Source organism: Ascidiella aspersa, chromosome 4 (genome assembly GCF_963924565.1).
Source record: "Ascidiella aspersa chromosome 4, kaAscAspe10.2, whole genome shotgun sequence".
NCBI classification, from domain to species: domain Eukaryota; kingdom Metazoa; phylum Chordata; class Ascidiacea; order Phlebobranchia; family Ascidiidae; genus Ascidiella; species Ascidiella aspersa.
The window spans coordinates 8771830-8796908 of NC_139450.1; the positions used below are offsets into that span (position 1 = coordinate 8771830).

A 25079-nucleotide genomic window follows, 5' to 3' on the forward strand; every position below is an offset into this window, starting at 1 on the left:
AAATAGATGTTATTTACAAAAAAGTAGTTTGGCCATAGTTTATAAAACAGGTTGATTTAGACCAGCGGTTCTCAACCAGTGGGTCACGACTCATTTGAGATCGGCTACACAACAATTTAAAAAAGTTAGATTTATTAAAGAATTTAGTTTCATTTGTGTCACTATACTTAATTTTACAGGAATAACGGCTTGGGCAAGGAATTGAGAAGGAACGGAAATGAAACGTAATTTTATTGTTCAGAAGCAAGTACCTCTCTAATGCACGGTTGAATAAATATTCTGTTTTGATACTGTATATGCTTCGCTATTTTTTTTCCAAACTTTTTTTATAGTTTGTTTCTTCATAAAAATTATTGGGCCACAGAAATTTTGTGCAACGAAAGTGGGCCACGAAAGAAAAAAAGTTAAGAACCACTGGTTTAGGACAGACAGAATAAAATATATAAACCAAAAATGTTTTTTATCTTAAATGATAAGTATTGTAGGGTTAATTTGTGTATACTCTATACTATAGCATGAAAAACAACAGCCATTCAGAAAAACATAAGAAAGTAAATAAAAATCTATTCGAATCTATAAAACGGAGAACACAAAAACACCAACATTGCTTTTAAAACGGTTTGAAAATTGCAAATGTTTGAAATGCACCGGTTCAATTTAAACGTCGTGGAATACAGATGAAAGGCAAGGTTCGTCAATATATTGCCAGTATATACAACAAACTAGCAGCAATATAAATTGCAAAACGCTTATGCCGAGATTTTATTAAAATTGCGGCTTTTGCTCAAACTGTCAGAAACAAGAAAAAGTTGAAGTTGCAAAGGTAGAAAAATTACATATTTACACCCTTTTCAGGTGCATTTTTGTACTCCCGAGCAAAAAAAAACAACATTGTATCGTTTTAAAAGCGAGAGGGCGAAAAAATGTTATAGTAAGTGTTGTGAATGACTTTATTTCAGGGACGTTAAGTAATAGTTTTACAGTGACTTGAAGAAACTTGACTGAACTTATAACTGGGAGACTTCGCAAATGACCAAAGACTGAAGGGATTGGGAGATATCAGAGTTATTTTTCTACAACACGGCTGATATCTGGATATCGGTCTGAACGTTCTGCGTATCCTGATCCAAGGCTATGAGGTTCGTCTGGCATCCCTGGTGCAAGAAACTGGAGCCCGCGCCGTGCTTGTATTTGCGAGGTGAGATAAGGTAGTCGGAATGGCAAGGAGGTGCGTCAGTAAGATCCACAAACTTGGAATAGTCGCTCTCTATTTCAACGAAGTCCTTCTGGGCCGATTGCTGTTTCTGACGGTATACCATCGACTCCTGGTTGAGGGCCGCGATTCTGGAGGGTAAACGTTGTTTGGTAATGATAATATATTTTATGACTTTGTTTAAAGGAAGAATGGCATGTGACTTAAAATTGCAATGATTGGAAAACAAATATGGCCTGCCGTTCAAACTTCAACAATTATATGATGATTAATAATTGTAAAATACAAAGCAGCAAGTATACGTTCAGTAAACACCTAGCACGTTCTTGTGTCTTTATCAGATTGTATCAATGGCTTAATTATAGTGAAAAGACATTTTTGTATGAATAACATTTATAAGGTGAACAAATGCAGTGGTGATTTTTGAAAATAACTTTTTGATAAAATGTTGGCATATTTTGTACTGTTTCAAAACGATTGGATTTAAAACTTATTTGTTAAAAATAATTATCGACTAATAAACCATGCTTCCCAATCCATTAAAAAGTCAAAAATCCTAAATGTGTTATTTTCACATTTTCACGCAAATATGTGGCCAAATGACCATATGTAGGGTTGAATGTATGTACATGGTGAAACACTCAAAAAGTGCATTATTTAGCCTTTTTCACCTATAATCTTTTCCCTAAATCGTAACAAACAGCATTGTAGGTAACATTTAACCTTATGGCAACTCCGTACTGCGAACTTGTGGTAGTTTCCCGACCATTGTTACGTAATAATTGTCTTTCTTATGTATAGGTGTTGGTTGTTGTTGCGTTTCACGATTCTATACGCGACAAACTGTTTGTATATTTAAAGCAGGGGACGTCAACCTACGGCCGCCGCCTCTTTGACAACTAGACACGAGTCCATTACAAATAGTCTTTGACTATTTAAACTTGGTACGTGCGAAAAATTTTCGCGCTCCGAGCGAATGATTTTTTTACTTATGGTTTGTTTACGTTTTACTGCTGTCTTTCGACTAGATCAGCGCTTCTTTATCGTTGCGCCGTGGAAGGCTGCCAAGTGCGTCGCGGACAAACGGAAAACGTATTAAAAAAACAGACCTTTATTTTTTGGGCGTTGTAATAAAAACTAGCAGGAAATTTCAAAGAAATGCCGGTATACCCCCTAAAAAAATTCCTCAAAGTAGCTTTATTACACTTTTCATTAGTAGTATGGATAAAAAAAATACGAGGCCCGCCTGATTCACAGTTGTTCTAACATTTTAATAACACAATTATTAGTTAACATTTGTGCGGCCCGCAGAGACCTTTCTGAGTTTGGTTGGTGCCCGCGACTAGAACAAATTGACGACCCCTGATTTAAATTCTTTGTGCAGAAAGTTTAATTTTTCCTGGTAATGAAATAACTTTAACTGCAGTAGCGCAAAGTAGTTTGCACAAGTGTTTAAACCTTAACTCAATTATTGTTGTATGTAAATTATATGTTCTGTTTCCTATACATGCCTTAGTTTTTTAATAGGCACCTACGTCATAATTTTGTTCAATTTATACACATGCTCATGTAAATTTCTATAGTGAATGTATGTTAGACAAACTAAAATATGACTGACAGCCTATCGAAACAAAAGTGAAGACAATATGACGTTAGACAACTATTAATATAATACTTTACTGTGAGGCAAGATGAGGGGGCGATAAGGGGGCACTAGTGTAAAAAGGTTTGGAAACACTGGAATAAACGTTTGGAGTTGAAACACGACAACACACCTCTCGTTAAGTCGCTGTATCTCGACCGAATGCAGTTTTCGCTGCCCTTCTAACTTTTTTTCGGCCGCTTCATCGCACTCGGACCGCGCCCCCTCGACACGCCCCCTTGCTTTCGTCACGAACTGCTCTCTGGCGACCCTCAGCGCCCGAGCGACCTCTTCCTCTCGAAGCAAAGCTGCCTCGGATCGAAGCTTCTTGTGCTGGGAGGCAAGCGATGCTGCGATCTCTTCTGCTTTTATTCTTTAAAGAAGAGGGCAACCAAGTCACATTGCAGTCATTTAATTAGTTAGTAATATTATTTAACAGGACTTAATTTCGAGTTTTTATTGTAAATATGTTTGCTGTACCATTCATTTCAAACTCTCCTGTTCACAAATCAATGTAGCTTTAAAGCATCCTTTAGTTTTTAACTCACTTTTCAGCATGCTCCCATTGCTTTTCCAGTGCATCTTCTTTATCTTTGAGCAATTTTCTGATGAGTTGGTGGTTCCTCTCATTCTCAATCATGTCCCTACCTTCTTCTGTTCTTTTTGCCAGCTCCTCGTAATACTCCTTCTGGTTTTCCAAAGCCCTTCCCTTTTCCATTTCTGCCTCAAATAGTTTTTCATGCAATTCCTAGAAAGAGAAAGCATGCAGAAATTCAACTATAGGCTACAAAAAACAAAATTGCAATACTTCAATCTGGTACCAATTATTGCTGTAAGAAAAGTTTTAAACAACATAGGCTTAGCTTAATTCTATAAATCAATACCTAACAAAGTTGATAGAACTATCTTTAACACGGGCCAAAATTCACTTTTTAAGCAATTTATGTAGCTCTAATAGTAACTCACTATTTTCCAAAACAAAAATTAGAAAAAAAAAATAAATTATGAAACTCGAGAAGCCCTTATGTTTAAAATTTCTTTTAAATTTGATCATAATACAACAATCCCTCCAAGTACCCGACAAGCATTAAAACTATATTACATCTATCTAATGGTATCAAACATTTTTAAACTAAATATGATGAAATTAACTATTACGATACAATTAAAATATTAGCCATACATTGAAATTTGTTTGCCATGACTGCTTTAAATGTAACTTTAATTTTTTTCAAAATAGCTCACTGTACTTCTCTAAAAACACTAACCTTTTGAAACTTTCTCTGCAAATCATGTGTTGTTTTAGCAAATGCTTGTTTTACTGCATTTTCTCTCTCCTGAAGGAATTTTGAAACTTTTTCATCATAAAGATTTTTTCCAATCTCTGAAATTTCACAAATATACAAACATTAAAGGTAGCCTATTAGCATACATGTTATACGAAAAAATAATATTTATTATGGAAAACCCTACAAAAATATTTGCAATGTGATAAAATATGAATAATCTTAACTTTAGCCTTCATGCTTTAATTTAAGCAAAACTGTTACCGGTATTAGGAGTATAAGTTTTCAAATTCTGGTACATGGTTTTCTTACATTTTTAATATATGATAAAAAAAAGTATCGAAAAAATGTATTTACGTTGAATATTGGTGTGTGACACTTTCTGTGTTGTCAATGAGGTCTTAGTTAGCATATAATCAAGATAGTTGACAGCTGCTGTTTTTGGTCTTTCCACATATCGATGATTAGTAAATAGACTTAGCCTGTCTGGCGGCGCCGGATACAAATAACATGGCTTGTGGGAAGGTTTTCCGTTGTGTAACCCACTCTTGCTTGACATGGTAGTTAATCTATACGAACTTTATCTTATTTGGTTCGATTTTTTGGCAAGAAAATCGACATTTTACCTCGTATGTGTTTTTTCTTGCTGACGTTACTAGGTTACTAGTTCTTGAATGGGGGATTTTTGGATGACACGCTTCGTTAAAGCGTGGTAAACCTTTTATTTATTTCAATGGAATTGGGTTGATAAAGAGCTTTAATGCAAATCAATGTGTTTTAGAACGTTATATTTGAAAAAAAGGAACGAAATTAAAAATAAATGCACAAATTAAATATCGTTTGGACTAACAATACAATTGTAGAGCATGGTCAATCTATTCATATTACTTATTTTCTTTAAAAACCCTTACTTACAGAATGCGGAAGCGGAACCTTTTCAAATCTCAAATGAATACAGTGTAAGAATATCTAGATCCGCATTTTTTTGTTTTACGTAAACCGTTTGTTGCTCAATGTCGTAAACATGACCGCTAAATAACCAACCAGACTGTTATTTGTATTGCCGTGCTTTTTTATAAGCGGGGGCTTTCCTTACCCTAGCTGTTTCTTACAGATAAAGACATGTCCAAATGAGTGTTTAGAAATCCCCTTCTCGCTGGAATTTCTGTTTCAGGCAATGACGTTCATCCAGCCATTGTGCCAAGGCAATTCAATAGACGTTTCTGTGATTGTTTAACTCACCGTTTTAAATTGAATCTTCAGATATGGAAATCAGCAATGGTTTGCTTTCTCTGTATTCCCCATCTAGCTTATAAACTAAACGTGTTGGGACAGTTTCGAGAATTGTGCCAGTTTAATGGATTTGAAGTTGGCGTTTTGCCTGTAATCTATGGTATTAGTTTTGCATGTATTATGAAAGCAAAATGCATTTGGTGATAGATTATAACTAGGACAACAAAAAAACCTTTAATAAAGGGTATTTTTGAATAATAACAAAAACTTTATCTAATACTTTATATAATGTTTATATGGTAACCATTTTATTGCTTTATAAAGGTTATGATTTAGATTTTTTTATCTTCTTTTTACAAAATATATTATGTCTCAAAACCTTCAATATGGAAGCGGTCAAGCAAACATGTATAATCCTGAATACGGACAACAGTCAGTGATTGACGTCGTAAATCCACCGGATGACAATTTCAACAGCGACGACTTTTCAGTAAGAAGTTGTTACAACATCTTAGTAGACCACAGCATGAAATGTTAATTTTAGAAAATTAATAACAGTTTTGAAGTAATGTTTGAATACTGGTTCAGTTCATGTGCAGTTACTAATATTTACAAAAACTGTTCGCATTGTTTGTTTTTTGTTTTTTTTTAAATAGTATAAATCGGGTATTTAATGTTTTAACCATGCATAGTTTTTGCAATAACCACACAGCTTTTAGTGGCATGTAACTTTTAAATACTGCAATTTACATTTGTATAATGTAATTCAGAACTATATTTTAAACTCTCTATGAAGCTTGTCAACTCCTTATTTATAGCAGTTTTTGTATCACTAATGCTGCATTAAAATATGCCTCCCCCTCTGGGTATTTGCTTTTTAATGTTGTTTTTTAGTGTGTCATGCGGCAATACACATGTGATTCACACCACACAAATCTGTCAATGAAATGTTATATTCGGCATAGGTTGTAGAAGCAATTGTCTTTTATGTAAACACCTGTTTTGGGATTTGTAATCTAATGTTGTTTCTGATGTTTGTCGTTTGATTTTATGTTGTCTTTCTGCAGTCAGATAGTTACAGTCAGGATACTGGTGGAAATGGTACGATGACATCTTACGGTACTCCGACCATAATGGTCAACAACATGGTTCAACAAATGAAGCTTATCACAAGCAATAACTGCAAACTCAAAGAGGCCATCAGGTTGGTATGCCTTTGCCTTTCCTACAAATTCTAATTTTCACAATACCTTGCAATTGTTTTAGGTGGTTTGGGATTTTGATGTACAGTTAAAAGAGGGTGTTTAGTAACTTAGCAATGGAATATACATGGATGTATAGTGTATACTTTGATACAACTTTTCTGTGGTAATTCTGAATGTTTACCAGTAACAGAATCAGTCAATCTATTTAGGAATATTTTGGTGTGTACTTATTGTTATTTTAGGTGCCAGCGTGGCATAGTGTAAAAGAGTATGTGATTGTGCTTTTAACGGTTTACTATTTATTTAACTATTTTAAAGTTATGTAAAAATAGAAACTGAATTAAAGAAAGTCTGAATAAAACAGCATTTTACCATGAGCAAGGGTTATAACTTATTTAATACTCACTTTTCTAAAGAGGTGTCATTATTGTACATTTATATTGCAATGGAATATTTTATGTATAAAACTTAAATAAATATGATATAAGATAGCTCATTAAACATTTCTTGCCTTTCTTTGTAACATGTATGTTAAAAATGTGAAAATCCAATTGAGTTGAAAATTTCAACATTATTTTTTCTGCTTTTATTTTAATAAAAGTTTCGGGATACTTAAACATTTGGACATTTGGGAAATAAGTGGACAATGTAAAAGAAATGTTTGCTATTACTCTAATGTATATATATACAACTTTGTTTTCAACTCTAAATACACAAATCCGTTATGTTTCAGGTTGAACAACCAGGGATTTCAAACTAAGCTTCTTGAACTTCAACAGTGGAAGGAAAGGTGGAGGGGAGAGACTGTTAAGATCAAACAAAACCACACTGTAAGTGATAAAAACGGGGTTAATTTAATTAGGTTTATTCACAAGACAGTTGGTCATGGTAGATACTTTGTAGAATTTCAAGTTGTTTGTCGAATTTTAAGTGTCAAGATACCTAAACATACATACACAATACACATACATGTACAACAACTGTGATCTAGCCCTTCAGAAGTCATTCTTTCCATGAATAATAATCTTAAATTCAAAGATGGTTTGTCGAACTTTTAAATTTGTAAGGCCTAATAGGCCTATTTCAAAATTTTAAACCAAAAATACATTTGTACAAGCACAAACAGTTAATATATACTTTAATAATAAACCTAAAATTTGTCAGCTTCATAGATTAATACCAAAAGCATTACAAACACAGAAACTTCCTTTCAACTTAAATGTTGTCGGCCTGTTTCGTAACTTTAATTTATGCAAATGCTATTAACAGATACTTGATTATATATAAAACAAAGACCGCCTGGCCACCGCAACAGAAAGTAAGTCTATTGTTAAGTCACAAACTTTGCAGTGACTTTGAGGTTTGGTTAGAAAAGTTATTTAGTTATGAAAGCTTAAACCAAGGTTAATAACTTTTTCTTATAAAGTATTCAAAAATTTTTAGATCATTGTACACAGAATGTTAACGAGGCACCCGAAAAAACAGTTATGCTGTGATTAAATGTATAAACTTAGCATCAGAGTTGTTATTGGTGTTTTTTTAATTAGAATGCGCGCAACACGATTATGAATCTCAAGAGGGAGAAACTGTTCTTAGAGGCTGAAAATGCAAAGCTACTTGTTCGTCTGGCGGCACAACCTCACTCTAGGTAGGCAATCATTACCAAAAACTAAAATAATCATTTATTGCTGTTTACTTTCTGTTCGTGTGAATAATTAAATGGTGTATTTTTGTACAATACGCTAATGTCTTTTGGCAGAAAAAGGAAAACTAAACCATTGCTCATGTGCCACAAATAGCCTTCCCATAGATAAATAGGAATATTTGCCCTTAAAAACAGACATAAGGTCCTGTACCTAGAACACTTTAATATGTTTGTTTCTTACAGTTAATAAAATGAAAATAATTCCTAAAACGGTAGTATCTTCGGAGCTAATAATGGCTTGAGAGTTTGGTTAAACATAGAATGAATACCAAAGCACATACATAAGTAGATCTCGTATTAAGAATTTTTTTAAATAATTCTGTATTGATTTTCCACGATGATGTATTTTCCAGATCTTCTAAATATGCTACTTACTTCTATACGGGTATTGGTATTCATTCTATGTCTAACCTTCAGCCATTATCTGAATATTTACTTAAAATGTTCACGAAATGCTATCTACTTCTCTATGGCAACTACTGCATGTTTCGTAACTCAACATTTTAATTTATTTGTAGTGGAGAAGGGGAGACTGACAATGACCCGGAAAACCCAGCGATATCAAGTGACACTATTCATTCAAAGTTACTCAGCACAATAGAAGGCCTCCAAAAGCAATTAAAGGTACCAGTGTACTGTGAATTTTGAAGTCAAAAAAATTGTTTTAGCATTTTTTTACACACTCAAATTATTATTTTTTATATACTTAAATAAAACAAATGTGGACTCTGAAAAATTTTCGCAGCCTCAAAGCAAAACTTAAAAAATAAACTATAAGTATTCATATATATATGAGATAAATCAATAAACACTGATACAGTTTTACAATTATTACTTTGTTTTATTTTTTAAAGTTCATGGTTCTGCAATTAGCCAATTGACAAGTTTTCAATTTAAACCAACAGCACATTAAAATTATGTCTAATTATCTGTTTTCTGAAAATGTTTATACTTTATGTTTTTTTAGGTACTTTGGCCTAAAAAAATTTGTTAATTTTTATAGTTTAGGGTACTTCGATTGCAAACCTTTTTTATCTCAAAAACAGACAAAAATGAAAAAAAATGTATTTATATTTTTTAATTAAATTGTTTCTTATTTCTCTTCCAATAATTGCATGCAGACGGTATCATACTTGCACAATAGGGAGTTGAGCCCGAGTTTCCCAGATTACCGAACGTTCATCGCATGTTTCAGATTGTCACATGCGAGAAACAGGAACTGGAAAGCGAAGCACAACTGATCAAGTCAGCAAATCTCAAGTTGCAACAGAACGCACACACCACCAACCATTTGTATGGAAAACTGGAGTCCAGTCACCAGAAAATGGTCGAAATGTAAGATTTCAGTTGCTGGTCAAAAAACGGATACTTAAGCCTTTTATTTCTTGGCTTTTTTACCTATAGTCTCAGTTAATAAACAGTTAATTAAAATATTGTAACTTTTTTTTTAACTTGTCTTTCGTATGTACAGTTTATAATAATGTCTCCCAATCTTTCAAGTCGTTATTTTTAATCATTCTTAACTACAACTAAAAATAGGCATGAGGGCTTATTACCCTGGGAAAATTGTGTCAAATAGAATGTTTTTGGTTAACTGAGGTAAAAAAACGTTATAAAAAATCATTATGCTTATCAATGTCATCATGTGAATTCAATCGGGCGGAGATGCCGAAGTTTTACACACTGTCGGTGAGAGTTTGATTATCGCTGCAGGCTGCTTGCGAGTACTAAAACAGCATTCAAACAAACATTAAAAAAAGTCAAATATTAATGATTCAATAAAATTTTGTGATGCACCCTTGTATACCTTTTCGTACTGGTGCACCCCATGCATATTTTGGTGCACCCTAGGGTACACCATGCACACTGGCTGAAGAGCATTGCTGTACTGCATCCTGCGCTTATTTGTTGAACAATGCTAAAGTAATTTGTCTATTCAATCAAGTGACTATTTTTCGGTTTCTAGTTTTTATTCAGTTTATTCTTTGTTTTATCAGGAGAGACAGGCTGTTGAAAGAAAGAGACGTGATGGCGAAAAACGTTCAGGATTTGGAAACTGCAAAGAAGGTATTGTCTGTTTAAATTAAAGCCACCGCTCAGTTTAAAACAACTCACAACTCGAGTCCGACTCTACCAAAAATGAACCCAAGTTCCACTCCTTTTCATCGTTCCCGAGTCCGGCTCTACAGCCCGTATTTATTTATAAATTTAAAATAAGGTTATATAACTTATCCATCCCTATTAGATAGTTGGAAAATATTTTACCAAAATCTATTCCAGCTTTACAACTTACATTTTTCGCCCCATCAGTTTCGGAATTTGGTACTGCGCCATGCGCACGTTTAAAATACAGGACTCGGGACTCGTTTTTTTTAAACTAGTTTTACGTATTCTTACTCGAATCCCGACCCCTGTTTTTTAAACTCACCAAAAAAGAATCTTCTAATTGAACACTACACAAGATAAGTGGTACATGTTACGGCTGAAACTTATTTTGGGGGGAGAATAAGAATCTGTTCCATTCGTTTCCAACCCGCGTTTTTTGTATTTTTTTTTAATATAGGAAAGAAACGTCCAACTACTGAGTGTTATCGAAGAATCGAAAGCCTACAAAACCGAAAACGCCCAATTAAAGCAGAAAAACGACAAACTGTTACAAGAGTAAGTAAACATAGCATTAAAAATAATAAAAATCTGTTGAGCAAGTCGATCACACGGGCTATGATTCCTTTTGTACTAAAATAATTTATTTAATAAAAGCTCCTTACTTTTAGGTAAATTTGTTTTTCACTCGTGTTCTTTAATTTTCAGTCTTCGCAGACAAAAAATGCAAACACTGCACATAATACGACAGGGCAAACATGTATTTCCATACAAAATATATTTTGTAGCGAGACATAGAAAAATATTTAATTGAAAAAAAAAAATTATATTTTATTTTCAAACAAATTTTTCATAGAGCTGCCTAGACTGTGTGCTCTAAATATATATATATATATTTTTTTTTGTTTAAATTTTTGGATTTTTGATCAATATTGGTATTTTACCTGAATAGGAATTTCCTAAATATGCGTGTTGCGGTTTTCCATCGTTAATCATTGACGATTTTACAATATCATCTTTGTAGGGTTTGCTAATAAACGCTAATACAAATATAATCGAGGTGGTTTACGGTATTTTCGTGGGGCCACAAAGCACAATTCTGAGTAAAATCTATATTAGCTTTAAATCCAAGAAAATATTTTTTATGGCCTTTCTTGAAATAAATTACCTACATCTTTCTCATTAAACATATATAGCAAAGCGTGTGGCGCTACAAAAGATAGTTCTAAAATACATGTTTGCCCTGTCTGTTAGACCTATTGGTAGATCTGTACTCGAAGTAACATACAAATCAAATCTAAAACAAGGTGGTATATGTTGACGATATTATTGTTTCGACTCGACCAAATAGTGTTATAGCCTGTTGTTCTAAAAATCTAAAGCATATACAATAGCTAGGGATGTCCGGTACTCAATATTTTAGACAAAAAATATCGCGATTTGATACCAAATGACGTCATTACTATGCCTGAACAAACAAAATAGCCAGAATAGCTCCAAATAGCTAAAAGGTTTCAAGAAATATTTTCCAGGTTATTTGGCTAAATTTGTCCCCATTTGTTAACCTATACTTAATAATATAAATCAAAAAACAGCTCCTCTGGTAAGTGTAATTGTTAACCAACGTTTCGGCAACCTATACAAGCCGCCTTCGTCAGGGTGATTGACACTGAACGCTCGTACAATAAATGGAAAGGAAAAAAAGGAAAAAAGCAGAAATAAACGCGAGCAACAAAACGATAAGAAAATAATTAGCGACTGCCTCTAGGCCTTCAGCAGGTGCTTGTAGCATGCAGAAAGCATCACGTCAGTTTTGACGTTCATGGTGTTACCCTCTTTATGAATATTCCACGATTAATAAATTCACTTTTTTAAAGAATCGCTGCGTTGATTCGATAAACCGATATCATCCCAGTAGAGCACCGATACGAACACTTGATTGCCAATCATGGGCGCATGGCAAACCGTTTTATTTATGTATGAACAAAACACCGATTTTAGGGAGAAATTCTTCGTGATAACGTTTTAGCTAGAATATCAGCACCGAAGGTTGTTTGAAAAGACGAATGTTTCCCCACTGCCACCTGCACAATGTAACTGTTCGTGCGTAGCTGTCCCACAGGCGTGTCCCCTGCACGAATACGGATCTAAATTCGGTCGCTTTGTTAACGACGAATCAAAACTAAACTTTACCGTTTAAAGCTGTGTTCTCGACCTATTTTGTGGCTACCGAAATGGTAAGGTTAAAGATAACAGCGAAGCTTTGACGACCCAACTTTTTTTACTCTTTGTAAGCGAACAAAACTTGCTACCAGTTTTTAAATCGAATTTAGTTAATATCCGCCATGCCTTTGTTTTACTTTCGCAAGTTTCTTTAACTTTGAAGAAGCTCGTGAAGAACAAGTCCTAATAAATATCACTACGGAAAACTGCTGCGGTCGGTGGTCCAACCGGATCAAACGGCCAACCAATTTTGGGTTTGACCCAGGGCCATGGGTTATTTTTCTTTTTTCTTTTCTAAACAGTATAGGAAAAGGTTTCTCAACTGTTGGCTCGCCACCCCTGAGACAAGGACACGGGTAGTTTCGGGGGGCACAGGAATATTTTTTTCTTTTCCTAACTCAAACTCAGACTTGAGATTTTCATGATACCTCCAGAGACCTTTCTTGTGACGTTTCATGGCGTATTTTTGTAAAACGTAAGCACGGTAGGGCGCAAAGTGTTGAGGGCCAATGGAAAGGGTAGCCGTGCATGTAAAGTTGAGATTGGATAATCACTGGTCAGGCAGTTTTTTTGTGTTAAATCAGAATATTTTGCCCTACCTTTTGTTCGTACGAAGGGCAACTTGGTGGCGATGCATAACGCCATTGCTTAGTTAAAGCCGTAGCCATCAGGTGCCATCAAGTATGAACACTTTTACCGGTGTTTACCATGAACGCGGGCTTCAGTACACTTGCCCAATTATATAAAAAAAAAACTAGAAAAAAAAACGAGGGCCGTGTAAAAGGTAGAAGAACGAAAACAAAACTGAAATCTATAGTATATGATCACTCGCTTCTGGGGCTTGACTCCGTGTAAAAAAGCACAAAAATAAATCTTGTGCACCTTTTTGATTCCATTGCTTTTTTTCACCGCAGAACGAAAGAACTGCGAACCAGGTGCGAACATAACAAGGAAGCCGTTCAAAAACTCAAAAAGGAAAAGCAATTTATACAAGTAAGTAACCACTACTATTAATAACATAATGTAACTCTATTTTTGTCCATGAAGCTTATATGGGAGAGAAAGTGTATTGCTTTTTTAACAGAATTAATATAATATGTTCAAACTTACGACTTACGAATTCGGAATACTATATTTGAGGAACGCAACATATTTTTTTTTTCAATTTGAATAGTATTGCATTTGTTGCGAGCTTTTTACTGTGCTAAATACAAGCGAAAGAAAAAAAATAAATTTCTGGTAGTAAAAATGATGATTTTAAAAAAAATCAAAGATATATTTACCAGTGCCATGAAAAGAAAGATCAAGCAATACTTATGTTCATTTTTTTTTTCTAAAATAACAAAGAATGGATACTATTAAACTTTAGGTTCCGCCTATTGAAAGCCGTTCAAAACAAAGCGCGCATAACTTAGCGAAATGACTTAAAATGGAAAAAACATTTTTAACGCATGTATTTAACTGTATTTTATATATTTTATACTTGCAAAATCTGTAATTAAATTCATACAAAAGTAAAACCTTGACATGTGCCTTATCATGAACCTAACGGTGAAAACGTGACTGACCAATTTTTTTTCAGACGAAAAATGACGAACTAAGGAAAACCTTGCAGGAAAAGATCCAATCCTTCGACGACCTCTACAACGTATACGAAACAACGCGCAAGGAACTGGAAAAAGTGTCGGCTGACCACGCATCGGTAAGACAGACCGACTTTCCCTGGTTTACTTGTCCAAACACTTTATTATTTAAAAAAGGTATTGCTTTTTTCAAGTTCGTGGCATAGCATATCCCTTACTAACGATGTTCGGTAATATCGGATCAAAGCCAATACCCGATGCCAAGTGGTAGTATCGTTACTAGTCCGATACTAGGATGGTATATCGCTGCCGATCCGATACCAATTTAACATAGAAATTTCAGACATGCTTTGCTATCAAACGCGGCGATTTTTATCTAGGAAGGTAATTTTATAAAAAATAGCAGGTTTACTAAACAAACTAATCATCTTAACGATCAATCCTATTTTTACATAATATAGCCCGAAAGAATGGTTTTAACGTATTAATTTCACCTTTTTGTTTGTTTAAACATAGTAATTTATGACGTCATTTGTTTTCGAATTTCATCGCGATACGTTTGTTCAAAATATCGGTTATCGCAATAATCCAGTTTTAGACATCCGTGTAATATCACTTACCATTTTTGTTCAAACTATTTTTAAAAATGGGATTGTTCTGTGAGAAAAACAAAACTGCTTTCATTTTTAAATAAAACGAAAAATGTCGCATTGATACTTTACTGGCCTAATTAAATCAGCTTACGTGGCTCATAACTGTGTAATGGCCGTCACTTAAACACCATTTTTTTATCCGATACCAACTTACGTCATTATACTATGGTCGAAAAGCAAGATTGGCATAATTTTTTAGGCTTGCAAACAAACCGCTTTCTACTTTATTATGCCTAGATGTGCTTTATTGCTAGGAGACGTAGTCAGCTTTGAATATTAAAATACCATTTTCTAAAATAGCATACAATTTAGGTACACTATACACGAATCAGTAATGCAGCTTGAAAATGAATGTCAAAGCCTAGTATAGGTTGAGTAAATCAACACCATCTTTAAAAGATCAGTTTGTCAAGTAATTCTGATGATGAAACCGTTTTTTTATTGAAACGTATTTTGGGGATAAAGACACAACATACATTTTCAAAGTGGAAAGCGTTGTGTAAAACGGAATCAATCACTGAAATACAATAATTATTTTGGCATTAGTACCAATGCTACCACTTGGCATCGGGCTTCCAATCCGATCCGATATTATCGGACACTCCTAGTCAAGTCTCATTGTTGTTTGTTGCAGTGTCGCGAGAAGGACTTCGACAAGATGTACGCGCGCTTTCTCTGCGCCGAGGAATCGCTAAAGAAAAAGGACCACGACCTCAAACGGCTAGAGGACGAGGGACGAAACTACAAGCGACAGATAGACGGACACGTGAAGAAAATGGAAGACGACATCGCCTTCTTTAAAGCGCAGGTGAGCTGGAATAAATAAAGATATATTCGAAACAATTAGAATGCGCAACCTAGTTTTTGGCCTTTTATCCGTTTTCGGTCGTTTTTTTTTTCTACTTCTTACTTTTAAGGTTCTCAATCTATTTTAGGTCGTGTTCCAAAAGTTTGTTGTTTTGCTGTCGGTCCTTTTAGGTTCGTGGTCGTTTTACACTGCTGAAAATTTCGCATAGAGCAGCGGTTCTTAACCAGTGAGCCATGGTGGGCCATAAGAACATTTGAGGTGGGCCACAGACCAATTTTAAAAGCTAGATTTAGTTTCATTTGTGTCACTATTTTAATTCTACAGGAATAATAGATTGGGGAGGAATTAAAAAGGAATGTAAATTTATTGTTCAGTCGCGAGAATCTCACTAATGCACGGGTAATAAAATAATCTGCTTTGAAATACGTTCTGCCCTGTTTTGCTCTAAACCTATTTTACAGTTTTTTCTTTCATAAAACTATTTGGCCATAGAATTTTTTGGCAGGTACCACTGGTATAGAGCAAACCTGGGCAAACAACGGCCAGAGGGTTAAGTGCAGTCGGTCAAGTAACTTTATTCGGTCCGCAGATGACTTTCCGTGAGATTTTTTTAAGCATAAATAAGCCTTTGCGCTTATTTATTGATTTTAGAGTATGTCTTAGAATAAATTACGCTTTTCATTCCTGCACTTACCAGTTTGTCAAAACAAGGATGTTAAACACTCTTTAAAGGGAAACTTTTTTGTACCAGCACTCGTTTTCTACTATCTGATCTAGCCTGTAGTAGTTACCTGGAAAATTGCTTTATGTAAGTTTTCTGTGGAGGTCGCCATTTTTTAAAAGCTCTTTACTGACGTTTTAACTATTTTTTTGTCTTTATTTTTGAAATATGTTTGAGCAATAGAAGTGTTTGAACAGCTTAAAAAAGTTTATTTCGTATTTACAGGCTGATGTTTATAAACAAGACTTTTTGATTGAACGAGAAGATCGCTCAAAATTACACGAGCAAAACCAAAAGTTTCATAATTTATTGTACGAGGTAAGTTACTAAATCTTTGCTTTACCTATGAGTCTGAAAAAACTTCAGTTTCTCAAAATTATTTTATTTTTTTTAAATGGTAATAATTTTTATGAAAATTATTAAATTGGGAAAGGATTTTTTAAAACACTATTCTATGAAAATTTGCAGAAAGACCGCGACATTGATCAGCTAAAAAAGAAGTTGGAACAATTACAGTTCGATCACATGAGAAGATAAACGTGTCTTTTCCCAATGTGTTTTTAAGCCGAAATTTCTGCCTGTTTTACGCAATTGTTAAAACCCTGACCATAAAACAACACTGCCAATTCTAAAAACAATACTTGTTTTGTGTTAAACTGTGTTAACACTGTAAATAACTCAACTCTTCTTAAAAAAAAAAGTCAAAAATTATTGCTGCTAAATATTGTGTACTCAACCTAAATTTGTCACAATAACAAGACTCAATAAAATCACTGTATCCCAATTAATGTTGTTAACATTAAACTGGATGTTCACCTACTTATCAGCTCTAGCCAAACTTTATTAAGAAAAAAACAGAAAAGTTTGATATTAGGAGTGATCACAATGTTGGCAATTTAGGCTTATCTCATACATAAAATAGATTCATGTTTATTTTTTAAGATAATGCTTGCATACTATTCAATTGAATTATGGTTCGAGATATCTCTGTTTTACTCTTTCTGCATCTATTTTTGTTTTTACCTGCATTGCCAATTGACAATGCACAAAGCATAGTCTGCAACTGTTTTTGTTATTTATGTTTTGTTTTAGTAAACCTTTCTTCAGTGTTTTATAATGAAATGTTGCCAATGCAATTATTGTAATTAAATAAAGACAAAGAAACAACTATTGTTGAACTGTGTTAAAGTGAAGAAAAATATTAACAACAAAATTATTATAAACAGAACATACTTGTTTGTTTGATAAAAGAACAGGAACAAAGATAAAGTAAACAAACACAACAACGAAGGATGAATTAGATTGAAGCTTGATTGGTATCAGTGTAAAGTGGACAATGGTCATCTATAAATTCATGAAGCTGATTGCACAATTAAAAAGCAAATCACTGTGTTTATAAAATATTCATACAACAAAGCAATAAAGGTCATAAAAGCAGGTTTTGTACACTGGTAGCTCTGTTTAGATAAACAAACATAAATTTGGCATTATGTACTACGTTAAAGAAGCGAGGTTCGCGCAACCTCAACATATGCAGAAACTTAAAAGGGAACCAATAAGCATAAAAAGATTTAAAACAATTAAAAAAAACGAATACTGCTGTTGCGCCAAGAAAAACATTTCTAGTATAATAAAGCTACTTAAAATTTTTATACCTTTGTGGTTCATTGTTGATTTAGTTATACTTCAAAAGAGCGTTGGACCACACTAAGTTTATAAAACCAGTAATATTAATAAGTTATAATAACATTTTACCAGAAAAACAGAAATAAATTATATTGACGACCTTATTTCCTGCTTAGATTTAATTATCCTTTCTTCATCAACCTTTACATTTGAGCCAAACATTAGAAGACCCTCATTATTTTTTACAATATCGTCCACCTCTCCAGCACAGCTCAACTGCAAATGCTTACCGACAAAGGCTAAAATCAACTCATTGTTAATCCTGCTTAATACTATGGGATCTTCTGAACCTTGAAGTCTAAATTTTTTAGCTAGCCATGTCCAGCCGATTAGAAGTGGAAAGTCGGATTGCGATTGGTGAACAGATCCAACCAAGGTGACCACCTTTCTTTCCGAATCTATTCCATGAGTATCACAGTCCAGTTTCCTGATGCTTGCAACATTAGAGGGCCAATGAAATGTTTCGGAATTTATGAAGAGAATCGGGATCGGAGACACTTTCTTGTAGACAGTCTTGTCAAGAGGAAACATCCACGAATCGAGTGCTACTCCAACTTTAAAGCGGTCATCTTTGGATATCGCAGCAATTATGGAGCCTCCACCAAATGAATGGCCAAGCAAGGCAGCTTTAGAAAGATCCAATTTACCTTTGAACTGCTGAAGATTGAGGTCGACACCGACTCCTGCAAAATTGCCTTCGTTCATCTCTTTAAGATGATTGAGAACCGATATACACTCATCTGCTCTTTTATGAACCTGTTTATTTCTAATGCTGTGTTTTTCTGGGTGGTCATCTTTTACATGTTTAAAAGCCAACCACTTCTTTTCAAACTTTTCCGTGTCGTTTTCAACTGGCTCCAAATAAAACGTAGCGGAAGCTGATTCGTCTGCATGTTCGAGCGAGGCAACAAGGAATCCCTGCGATGCGAGCTCAATACAAGTGTTGCAGTAAGTCGTTCGATTTCCACCCAGGCCGTGGCTGTATATGACAACAGGCAACTTTGCAACATCTTGCTTCAGATCAGCGTTCAGCAAGGCTGGCATAAGAGTGTTGGCAAACATGTGCCTGAATATCCAAGAGAGCCGTTTCATGCTGAGAAAGTCCATGAAGCCGCTTGCATATTCGTTGGAAGGGAGCCATTTCGCTTCGGTGCAGTTTTCTGACTTCTGTGCAGGGTAAAAAATGCGAAACAAGCATCTTTCAGGGCCACATTTTGAAACGATATCAGCACAGCCAACTAAATTACTCCCCAGTGGCTTTGGAAAAGACATTTTAAACTTCTAAAACACAAAAATATTTAACTATTTTGCATGAAAGGCATTGTTAATATTCTATATAATAAAACAAGTTTTAAATATGTGACTATCTTTGAAATAAATTAGGCTAACAGTTACCTTGTAAATATCACAAAATATGCAATATTTATCAACAAATGAATAACCTGAAAAGTCTTCTAACTGAATAAAATATATTTGAAATCATGACTTTCGACGAAATGAGTTGCTAAAAAAGTTTAAACGTGACTAAAACAGTCTAGCCTTTATTAGCAAACATTTAAGTTTTATTAAATCAAACTTAGATTTACTGGTAAAATATTGCTCTAAGTGTAGTCTATCACATTCATTTCTAAAACTTACTGTAAGAGGAAGGGGCCGCAGCAACCTGATCAGTTTCATCATGGGTTCAGTTCAAATTTCAAAGTCCAGTCGCATGATGGTGACTCATCAAAAATGCAAAAATGACGTCTTTCCTTATAATTTCCTCCACCGGCAATCGTGATGTAAGATACCAATATGTTAATGAGTCCCGTGAAATATCGTATTTTGTGGTTATCTTTAAAGACAATGCCAGGAAGCGGAGCACAATTTACAAAAGTGAAATTAATAAAATTACGCCGCAGTCATAAATGCCATTGCGGAAAATAAAAAAAGTTAACCAAGTGGTTGTGTCTTTTATATATCTTATTTTCTAGTTGTATGATGCTTTTTGGAGGATTATTTAGATCGATGGTAACCAAACTACGGTCCACTGGCCATATTCGTCCCGCAGAGGGACTACTGTAGCGTCGGGGGTCATTTAAGATGTTTTATTGAGTATTTAAGACGTTTATTTGAGTTGTGTTCTTTTCACGTTTATTTGAGTTGTGTTCTCTTCAAAATGTATAATCAAAAATGTTGCTACTTTTTCACGCCTTTACCAAACACTCGCTGTCACTCTGAGAACAAAGCATTTGGCTGTTTCACACATGAATAATGTTATATTTCCGTTATAGATAGAAGTATTTCACCTGTGTGAAAGCGTTGCTGTAAGAGTTCCCGCCAGCCAGAAAGGCTACGGGTTCTGAATCATTTCAGCTTTTTAGTATCGCCCCTTTTGTTGTTAATGCAAAATTCTCGCTTATATAAGCAGCGCGTTATATCAATAAAAACCAGTCTTGTCTAGTTAATACACGGGACGGTTGTGTTGCTTGCCGGCTTCTGGCCGGCTTGCTAAACACCAGCCAACAAAAACTGTGTGGATTTGTAATCAGACTACAGCAAATACCTTGAAGTAATAGTGAGGTTGATTGGTCGAGGCAAATTAGTTTAATGACACTTGTAATTACCCGCATGCTTCACTACCCGTTCTACCAGCCCGCGTCATATTTTCTTCATTAAAAGTACAGTTATAATGTTGTCGGAGTCAATTCCACACTAAATTTTGATAAACTGGAAAACATTTTATTAAAGCTCACTACCAGTTTTGTTTAAATAAAAACAAAATAAAAATTTATATCCTTCAGCACACAACAATAATAAGGCATTACTAAAATCTAACCCTCGACTTATCTTAGATCGAATTAGATAAAGGCTGTCCAACTCTCATTTTACGAATTCGTTAATGGTGAAGTCTTTAATACACCTGACGTGAGTGTTAGTTCAGCTATAACTTTATTATGCAATTTTTTAAAACACCATTTTTACGTTTAATATTAGTAAAGTGATGTATTTAATTTTGTTTATTGTATTTCCACGTGTTAAATTGCAGTATTTAGTATAGGCCTATTAAAAAAATTGATGGAAAACGTATCAAAAAGTCTATTTGCAAACCAACAGTCTCGCATTCTAAGCAATTAGATCAGAAAACTCTTTTTACTAATAAAAGGTGGTCTTCTCGAAAATGTCGGACTCCATGGCATAATACCGAAATAAAAAAAACAACATTAAGTCGGAGTAAAACACACTTTGGAATAAAACCAAAATAGGACTAGGCCTAATACAAAACCTAATAGTCGTAATAACGTCTCGATCGAAATAAGTCCTAAACTTCGGAGTAAGACCTAAATGGTCAGAATCACAACTATAGCCTATAACCTTTTACCTAACCCCAAACCCCACCCCTAAGTAGGCCTGCATCACGAACTCTCCTAATAATTCTAACATTAACGCAATTTCTAACCCCTACCATTACCCCTTACTGACCCAAAATATGGACAAACAACCAGATACCAAACTAGGGCGTCCGAACTAGGGCGTCCGATGCCAAACCGAAGCCCCCCGATAGTGCCATACCCTCTCCCTACAGTTTCAGGCGTTATTTTGGCCATCTAGACTAGGCCTTATTCCAAAAAATTTAGGACACATTCTGACAAATTTAGATCTTATTCAGACGATTTTATCTTTTTTTGTCGTTGATATTTTACTGTGTATTTGGCTTTATTATGTCGTTGGTCTTAATACTATGATATTATAGATTATTCTGCTTTAGATATTGTTGTATTGTAGGTCTTATATTCTGTGTTCCCGAAAATGTCATGCAAAGTAGACAAACACAACTAAATGATTTTGATATTGCACGTGACAATCTATTTTCATACGGCAAAACACGTTGTGGGTCTGTTGAAGGCATTTAAAACTGTTACTTGATTAATGGTGATATCTGGGCGATGCTTTAATTTTCACATAATAGTTGACCCTATAGATGTCGGTTGATTATGAGCCTCATTAAAGTCTTGTGCCTCGGTGTATCAACCTCACTACTACTTCAAGGTAGATACTGCTTTCATGTAGAATTGTTCATCTGGATGCTTCGTATCTCTGATATAAATTGACTCGGTTTTCGTTGGCTTAAAGCCAGCAAGCAAAGCCAGCAAGCAACAACCGTTCTGTTTATTGACTGGCGACCAACTGGTGTATATTCGCTAAAGCGGAAATGTTTTATAACCCGAAGCCTTTTTGGTAGCCGGGAACTGTGACAGCAACGTGTTCACACAGGTGAAATACTTTTATCTGTAACGGAAATATGTGTCACACAAAAACATTTGTCATGTGTAAAAACAGCCGAAGCTTTGTTCTAAGAGTGACAGCGAAAGGATTTCTGCATGCTAAAAAGATTTTAAAATCTTCCGTGACGTCACATCAAAGGGGCATAACAGCGCCAAACAGCGTACACAGCAACACAGCAGAAAATACACAATACCATAAATTCCAAATTATCCACTAATTATTTCTTATGACGCTACAACCCTATAAAAGGTAGTAGCCTATTTCGGGATGACAAGTTATTGCTCCGGCATATCAGGCCAGGATTCTGTAACAGTAAGAGTAGTTTTCTTAGTAGAATTACAATCAATATTTTTATTATAGCAGACAAACACAATAGAATTAAGCAAACAATACTGATAGCTTGAAAATGGTAACGTTTTGTTTAGATGTGCAGGTCATGTAACAGAAGTCTCATCTAAACAATAAAGTCAGCAAAGCAATTAACGTACTGTACATTTCATGCGTTTCGAAAATTGCATTTGCTTCAGTTATAAAAGGACATAAAAGGGGGGCAAAAAGTCGCTAGTGTGTTAAATTCAGAGGGATTTAATCTGAACCATCTTCTGTTAATTTGACGTTCGTACCTTCAATTAGCAGTTTGCTTTCCGCCACCAGATTCATAATATCGCCTCCACAGTCGAGATTCAAGTGCTTTCCAATGAAACTTGACGTCAGTTCGTTGTTTAGTTTGCTCACGAGCCACGGGTTTTCCTCGCCACGTAGTTGAAAGGCTTTTGAAATCCATTGCCAGCTTACCAGTAAGCCGAAATCGGACGGAAATAGGTGAACTGATCCCAGGATTGTAACCAACTGTTTCTCTTTAGACGCTTCCCTGGCCTGCTTAAGTTTGAGAATGTTCCTAATGTTGCTAACACTATGGAAGTTCCCGGAATTCACAAACAGAATATGAGTCGGCTTGATATTGTCGTAGGTTGATTCTGCAAGAGGCATTGACCACAAATCGGCCACCACTGCTACCTTGAAATCGTTTTCTTGGGCTAAAACGGTCAACACAGTCGCGGATCCGAATGAATGTCCAACAATGGCGCAACGCTCAAGGTCAAGTTTGTCTGTAAAGGGCAGAAAATCGAGTGAACTTTCGACTGGTTGAAACTGCCCCTGGTTGATTTGCCTGATGTGCTTCATGACGCCCAAACAGTCAGCGGCTCTCTTGTTGACCTGCTTGTTGCGGATTTCATGAATATCTGGCCTTTCACCGGAATAAATCTCAAAGTCGATCCACTTTTTTTCGTCAGCACCTGTTGTGGCGTTTTTCTCGATGTAGTAAGTGGCTGAGGCCGAACCGTCGGCGTGCTCCAAAGCTACAACAAAAAGACCTCGGGAAGCGAGTTCGATGCAAACGTTCGTGTACGAGGTTCGATTCCCACCAAGGCCGTGGGAATAAACAACAACTGGCAGCTTCTTGTCGCCAACTTCAATCGGTGCATCCAGATAGGCTGGCATCGTTGCGTTTTTGTAGATGCAGTTGAACGCCCAAGTAAAATACCCCACGCCGCTGAAGTCCATGAAACCTTGGGCGTATCTCTGACCGAGCGACCATATTGCTTCAGTTTGGTCTTGGGTCGGCTTTGCTGGATAAAATAGTCGGAACAAGTTACGGTTCACTCCATATTCGGTCGTTACATCGGTACAACCGACTTTGAATGGTCCAGTCGGACTTGGTATTTTTGCAGGCATGTCAATATGTAAACTTTCTATATAGGAGTTGTTGCTTAAACTACACTCACAATTAGTTTGTATTAATTAATAAATAATAATAACCATGGTTACGAACTGAATTTCCCACTAAGGGCGGTGTGGCATATTCTCCACAAAACATGTTTTACAAAAAGCCAGGTAATAGTGAAACCTGAGACAAAAATTACTTTATTTCCCTAGCTTCCCATTTAAAAGGGTATAGCTGTATGCTTCCCTGTAGGATACCGTACTAAAGTCCCAATAAAATATATTATTCATTGCTTGTTGGCTTATTGCTTGATTTGAAGCCTGGCTTTACCACTCTCTGAATAGCTCATCACAGAAACCAACAGAAAAGTACAACCTTAACCTAACGGCTTTTTGACCGCTTGAAAAACATCTGTATCTGCATTTCCGCTATACACAGCTGTATTTCGCACCAACTCGCACAAACTGTGTTAAATAAATGAGCGTTTACGTTTAGATCGGTTGAACTAGCTTGCGGAATAAAGCAGTTTCCGTGTTTGCCAAACTTTCTCTTAAACCACGAGCAGCACACAGTGATCAATCTACGCTTTTGTGTTTTGTTTAGCGAAAATGAAACGAAGTAAACCCCGCATGCTTCGCAAGACAGCGTTCGCCTGTGATCAACCAATCACACAACGTCAAAATGTCTTCCGGCGATGATATTACAGCATCAAACTGCTGATCAAAACAACCTCAGACTGTGCGTTTATATTGTGACCTTAACGCGTTGCCCGTGCACAGCCATTTCCTGTCTTGGATAGTTGCAGAGCACGGTTAAACCCACGTTCACTCACTCGCCTGGAAAACGCGCATCACGTCGGTGACGCCATTTCAGGCAAGTATGAAGTAATGCCCCTTTGCTGGTTTACGTACGACGGGGGGGTATCGTTGTGCGCGATTGCAAAAGTGCGGAAACGGTGGTTCTAGGAACTTTTTGGTGTGTTTGATTTTTCTAATGATCTTTGTGACGGTAAATACGAGGGTACTA

The 25079-nt window shown here is 35.5% G+C and overlaps 4 protein-coding genes across 4 annotated transcripts; 1 reads left to right on the forward strand and 3 right to left on the reverse strand.

Moving 5' to 3' along the window:
• Positions 1-7: 7 nt before the first annotated feature.
• On the reverse strand, positions 8-4752 carry LOC146147010 (uncharacterized). Its single transcript, XM_083387749.1, has 5 exons — positions 4499-4752; positions 4124-4239; positions 3404-3603; positions 2989-3228; positions 8-1344 (listed from the first exon to the last, which is right to left on the reverse strand). Exons 1-5 carry the CDS (start codon positions 4698-4700, stop codon positions 1074-1076), a joined length of 1029 nt encoding a protein of 342 aa, XP_083243875.1. The 5' UTR covers positions 4701-4752; the 3' UTR covers positions 8-1073.
• A 952-nt stretch (positions 4753-5704) lies between these two features.
• LOC146147011 (uncharacterized) lies at positions 5705-17101 on the forward strand. Its single transcript, XM_083386879.1, has 13 exons — positions 5705-5864; positions 6442-6578; positions 7313-7409; positions 8127-8227; positions 8803-8908; positions 9480-9619; positions 10282-10351; positions 10848-10945; positions 13525-13603; positions 14193-14312; positions 15481-15654; positions 16601-16693; positions 16844-17101. The coding sequence occupies exons 1-13, from the start codon at positions 5742-5744 to the stop codon at positions 16910-16912; spliced, it is 1407 nt and encodes a 468-aa protein (XP_083243005.1). The 5' UTR covers positions 5705-5741; the 3' UTR covers positions 16913-17101.
• Positions 17102-17328: 227 nt separating this feature from the next.
• LOC146147012 (platelet-activating factor acetylhydrolase-like) lies at positions 17329-19363 on the reverse strand. The gene has a single exon (XM_083386880.1). It carries the CDS (start codon positions 19331-19333, stop codon positions 18149-18151), a length of 1185 nt encoding a protein of 394 aa, XP_083243006.1. The 5' UTR covers positions 19334-19363; the 3' UTR covers positions 17329-18148.
• Positions 19364-22666: 3303 nt separating this feature from the next.
• Positions 22667-24099, reverse strand: LOC146147013 (platelet-activating factor acetylhydrolase-like). The gene has a single exon (XM_083388348.1). It carries the CDS (start codon positions 24062-24064, stop codon positions 22913-22915), a length of 1152 nt encoding a protein of 383 aa, XP_083244474.1. The 5' UTR covers positions 24065-24099; the 3' UTR covers positions 22667-22912.
• Positions 24100-25079: the final 980 nt, after the last annotated feature.

What these genes read in the sequence shown, in the direction of transcription:
- LOC146147011 (XM_083386879.1), top strand. Translation starts at nt 5,742, where the DNA reads ATGTCTCAAAACCTTCAATATGGAAGCGGTCAAGCAAACATGTATAAT. An exon ending in ATTTGGAAACTGCAAAGAAG is followed by an intron (nt 10,352 to 10,847) that starts GTATTGTCTGTT and finishes TTTTTAATATAG; the next exon opens with GAAAGAAACGTCCAACTACT. An exon ending in TTCATAATTTATTGTACGAG is followed by an intron (nt 16,694 to 16,843) that starts GTAAGTTACTAA and finishes GAAAATTTGCAG; the next exon opens with AAAGACCGCGACATTGATCA.
- LOC146147013 (XM_083388348.1), bottom strand. Translation starts at nt 24,064, where the DNA reads ATGCCTGCAAAAATACCAAGTCCGACTGGACCATTCAAAGTCGGTTGT.
- LOC146147010 (XM_083387749.1), bottom strand. Translation starts at nt 4,700, where the DNA reads ATGTCAAGCAAGAGTGGGTTACACAACGGAAAACCTTCCCACAAGCCA. An exon ending in GTCACACACCAATATTCAAC is followed by an intron (nt 4,240 to 4,498) that starts GTAAATACATTT and finishes GTGAAATTTCAG; the next exon opens with AGATTGGAAAAAATCTTTAT. An exon ending in CAATGGGAGCATGCTGAAAA is followed by an intron (nt 3,229 to 3,403) that starts GTGAGTTAAAAA and finishes TCTTCTTTAAAG; the next exon opens with AATAAAAGCAGAAGAGATCG.
- LOC146147012 (XM_083386880.1), bottom strand. Translation starts at nt 19,333, where the DNA reads ATGTCTTTTCCAAAGCCACTGGGGAGTAATTTAGTTGGCTGTGCTGAT.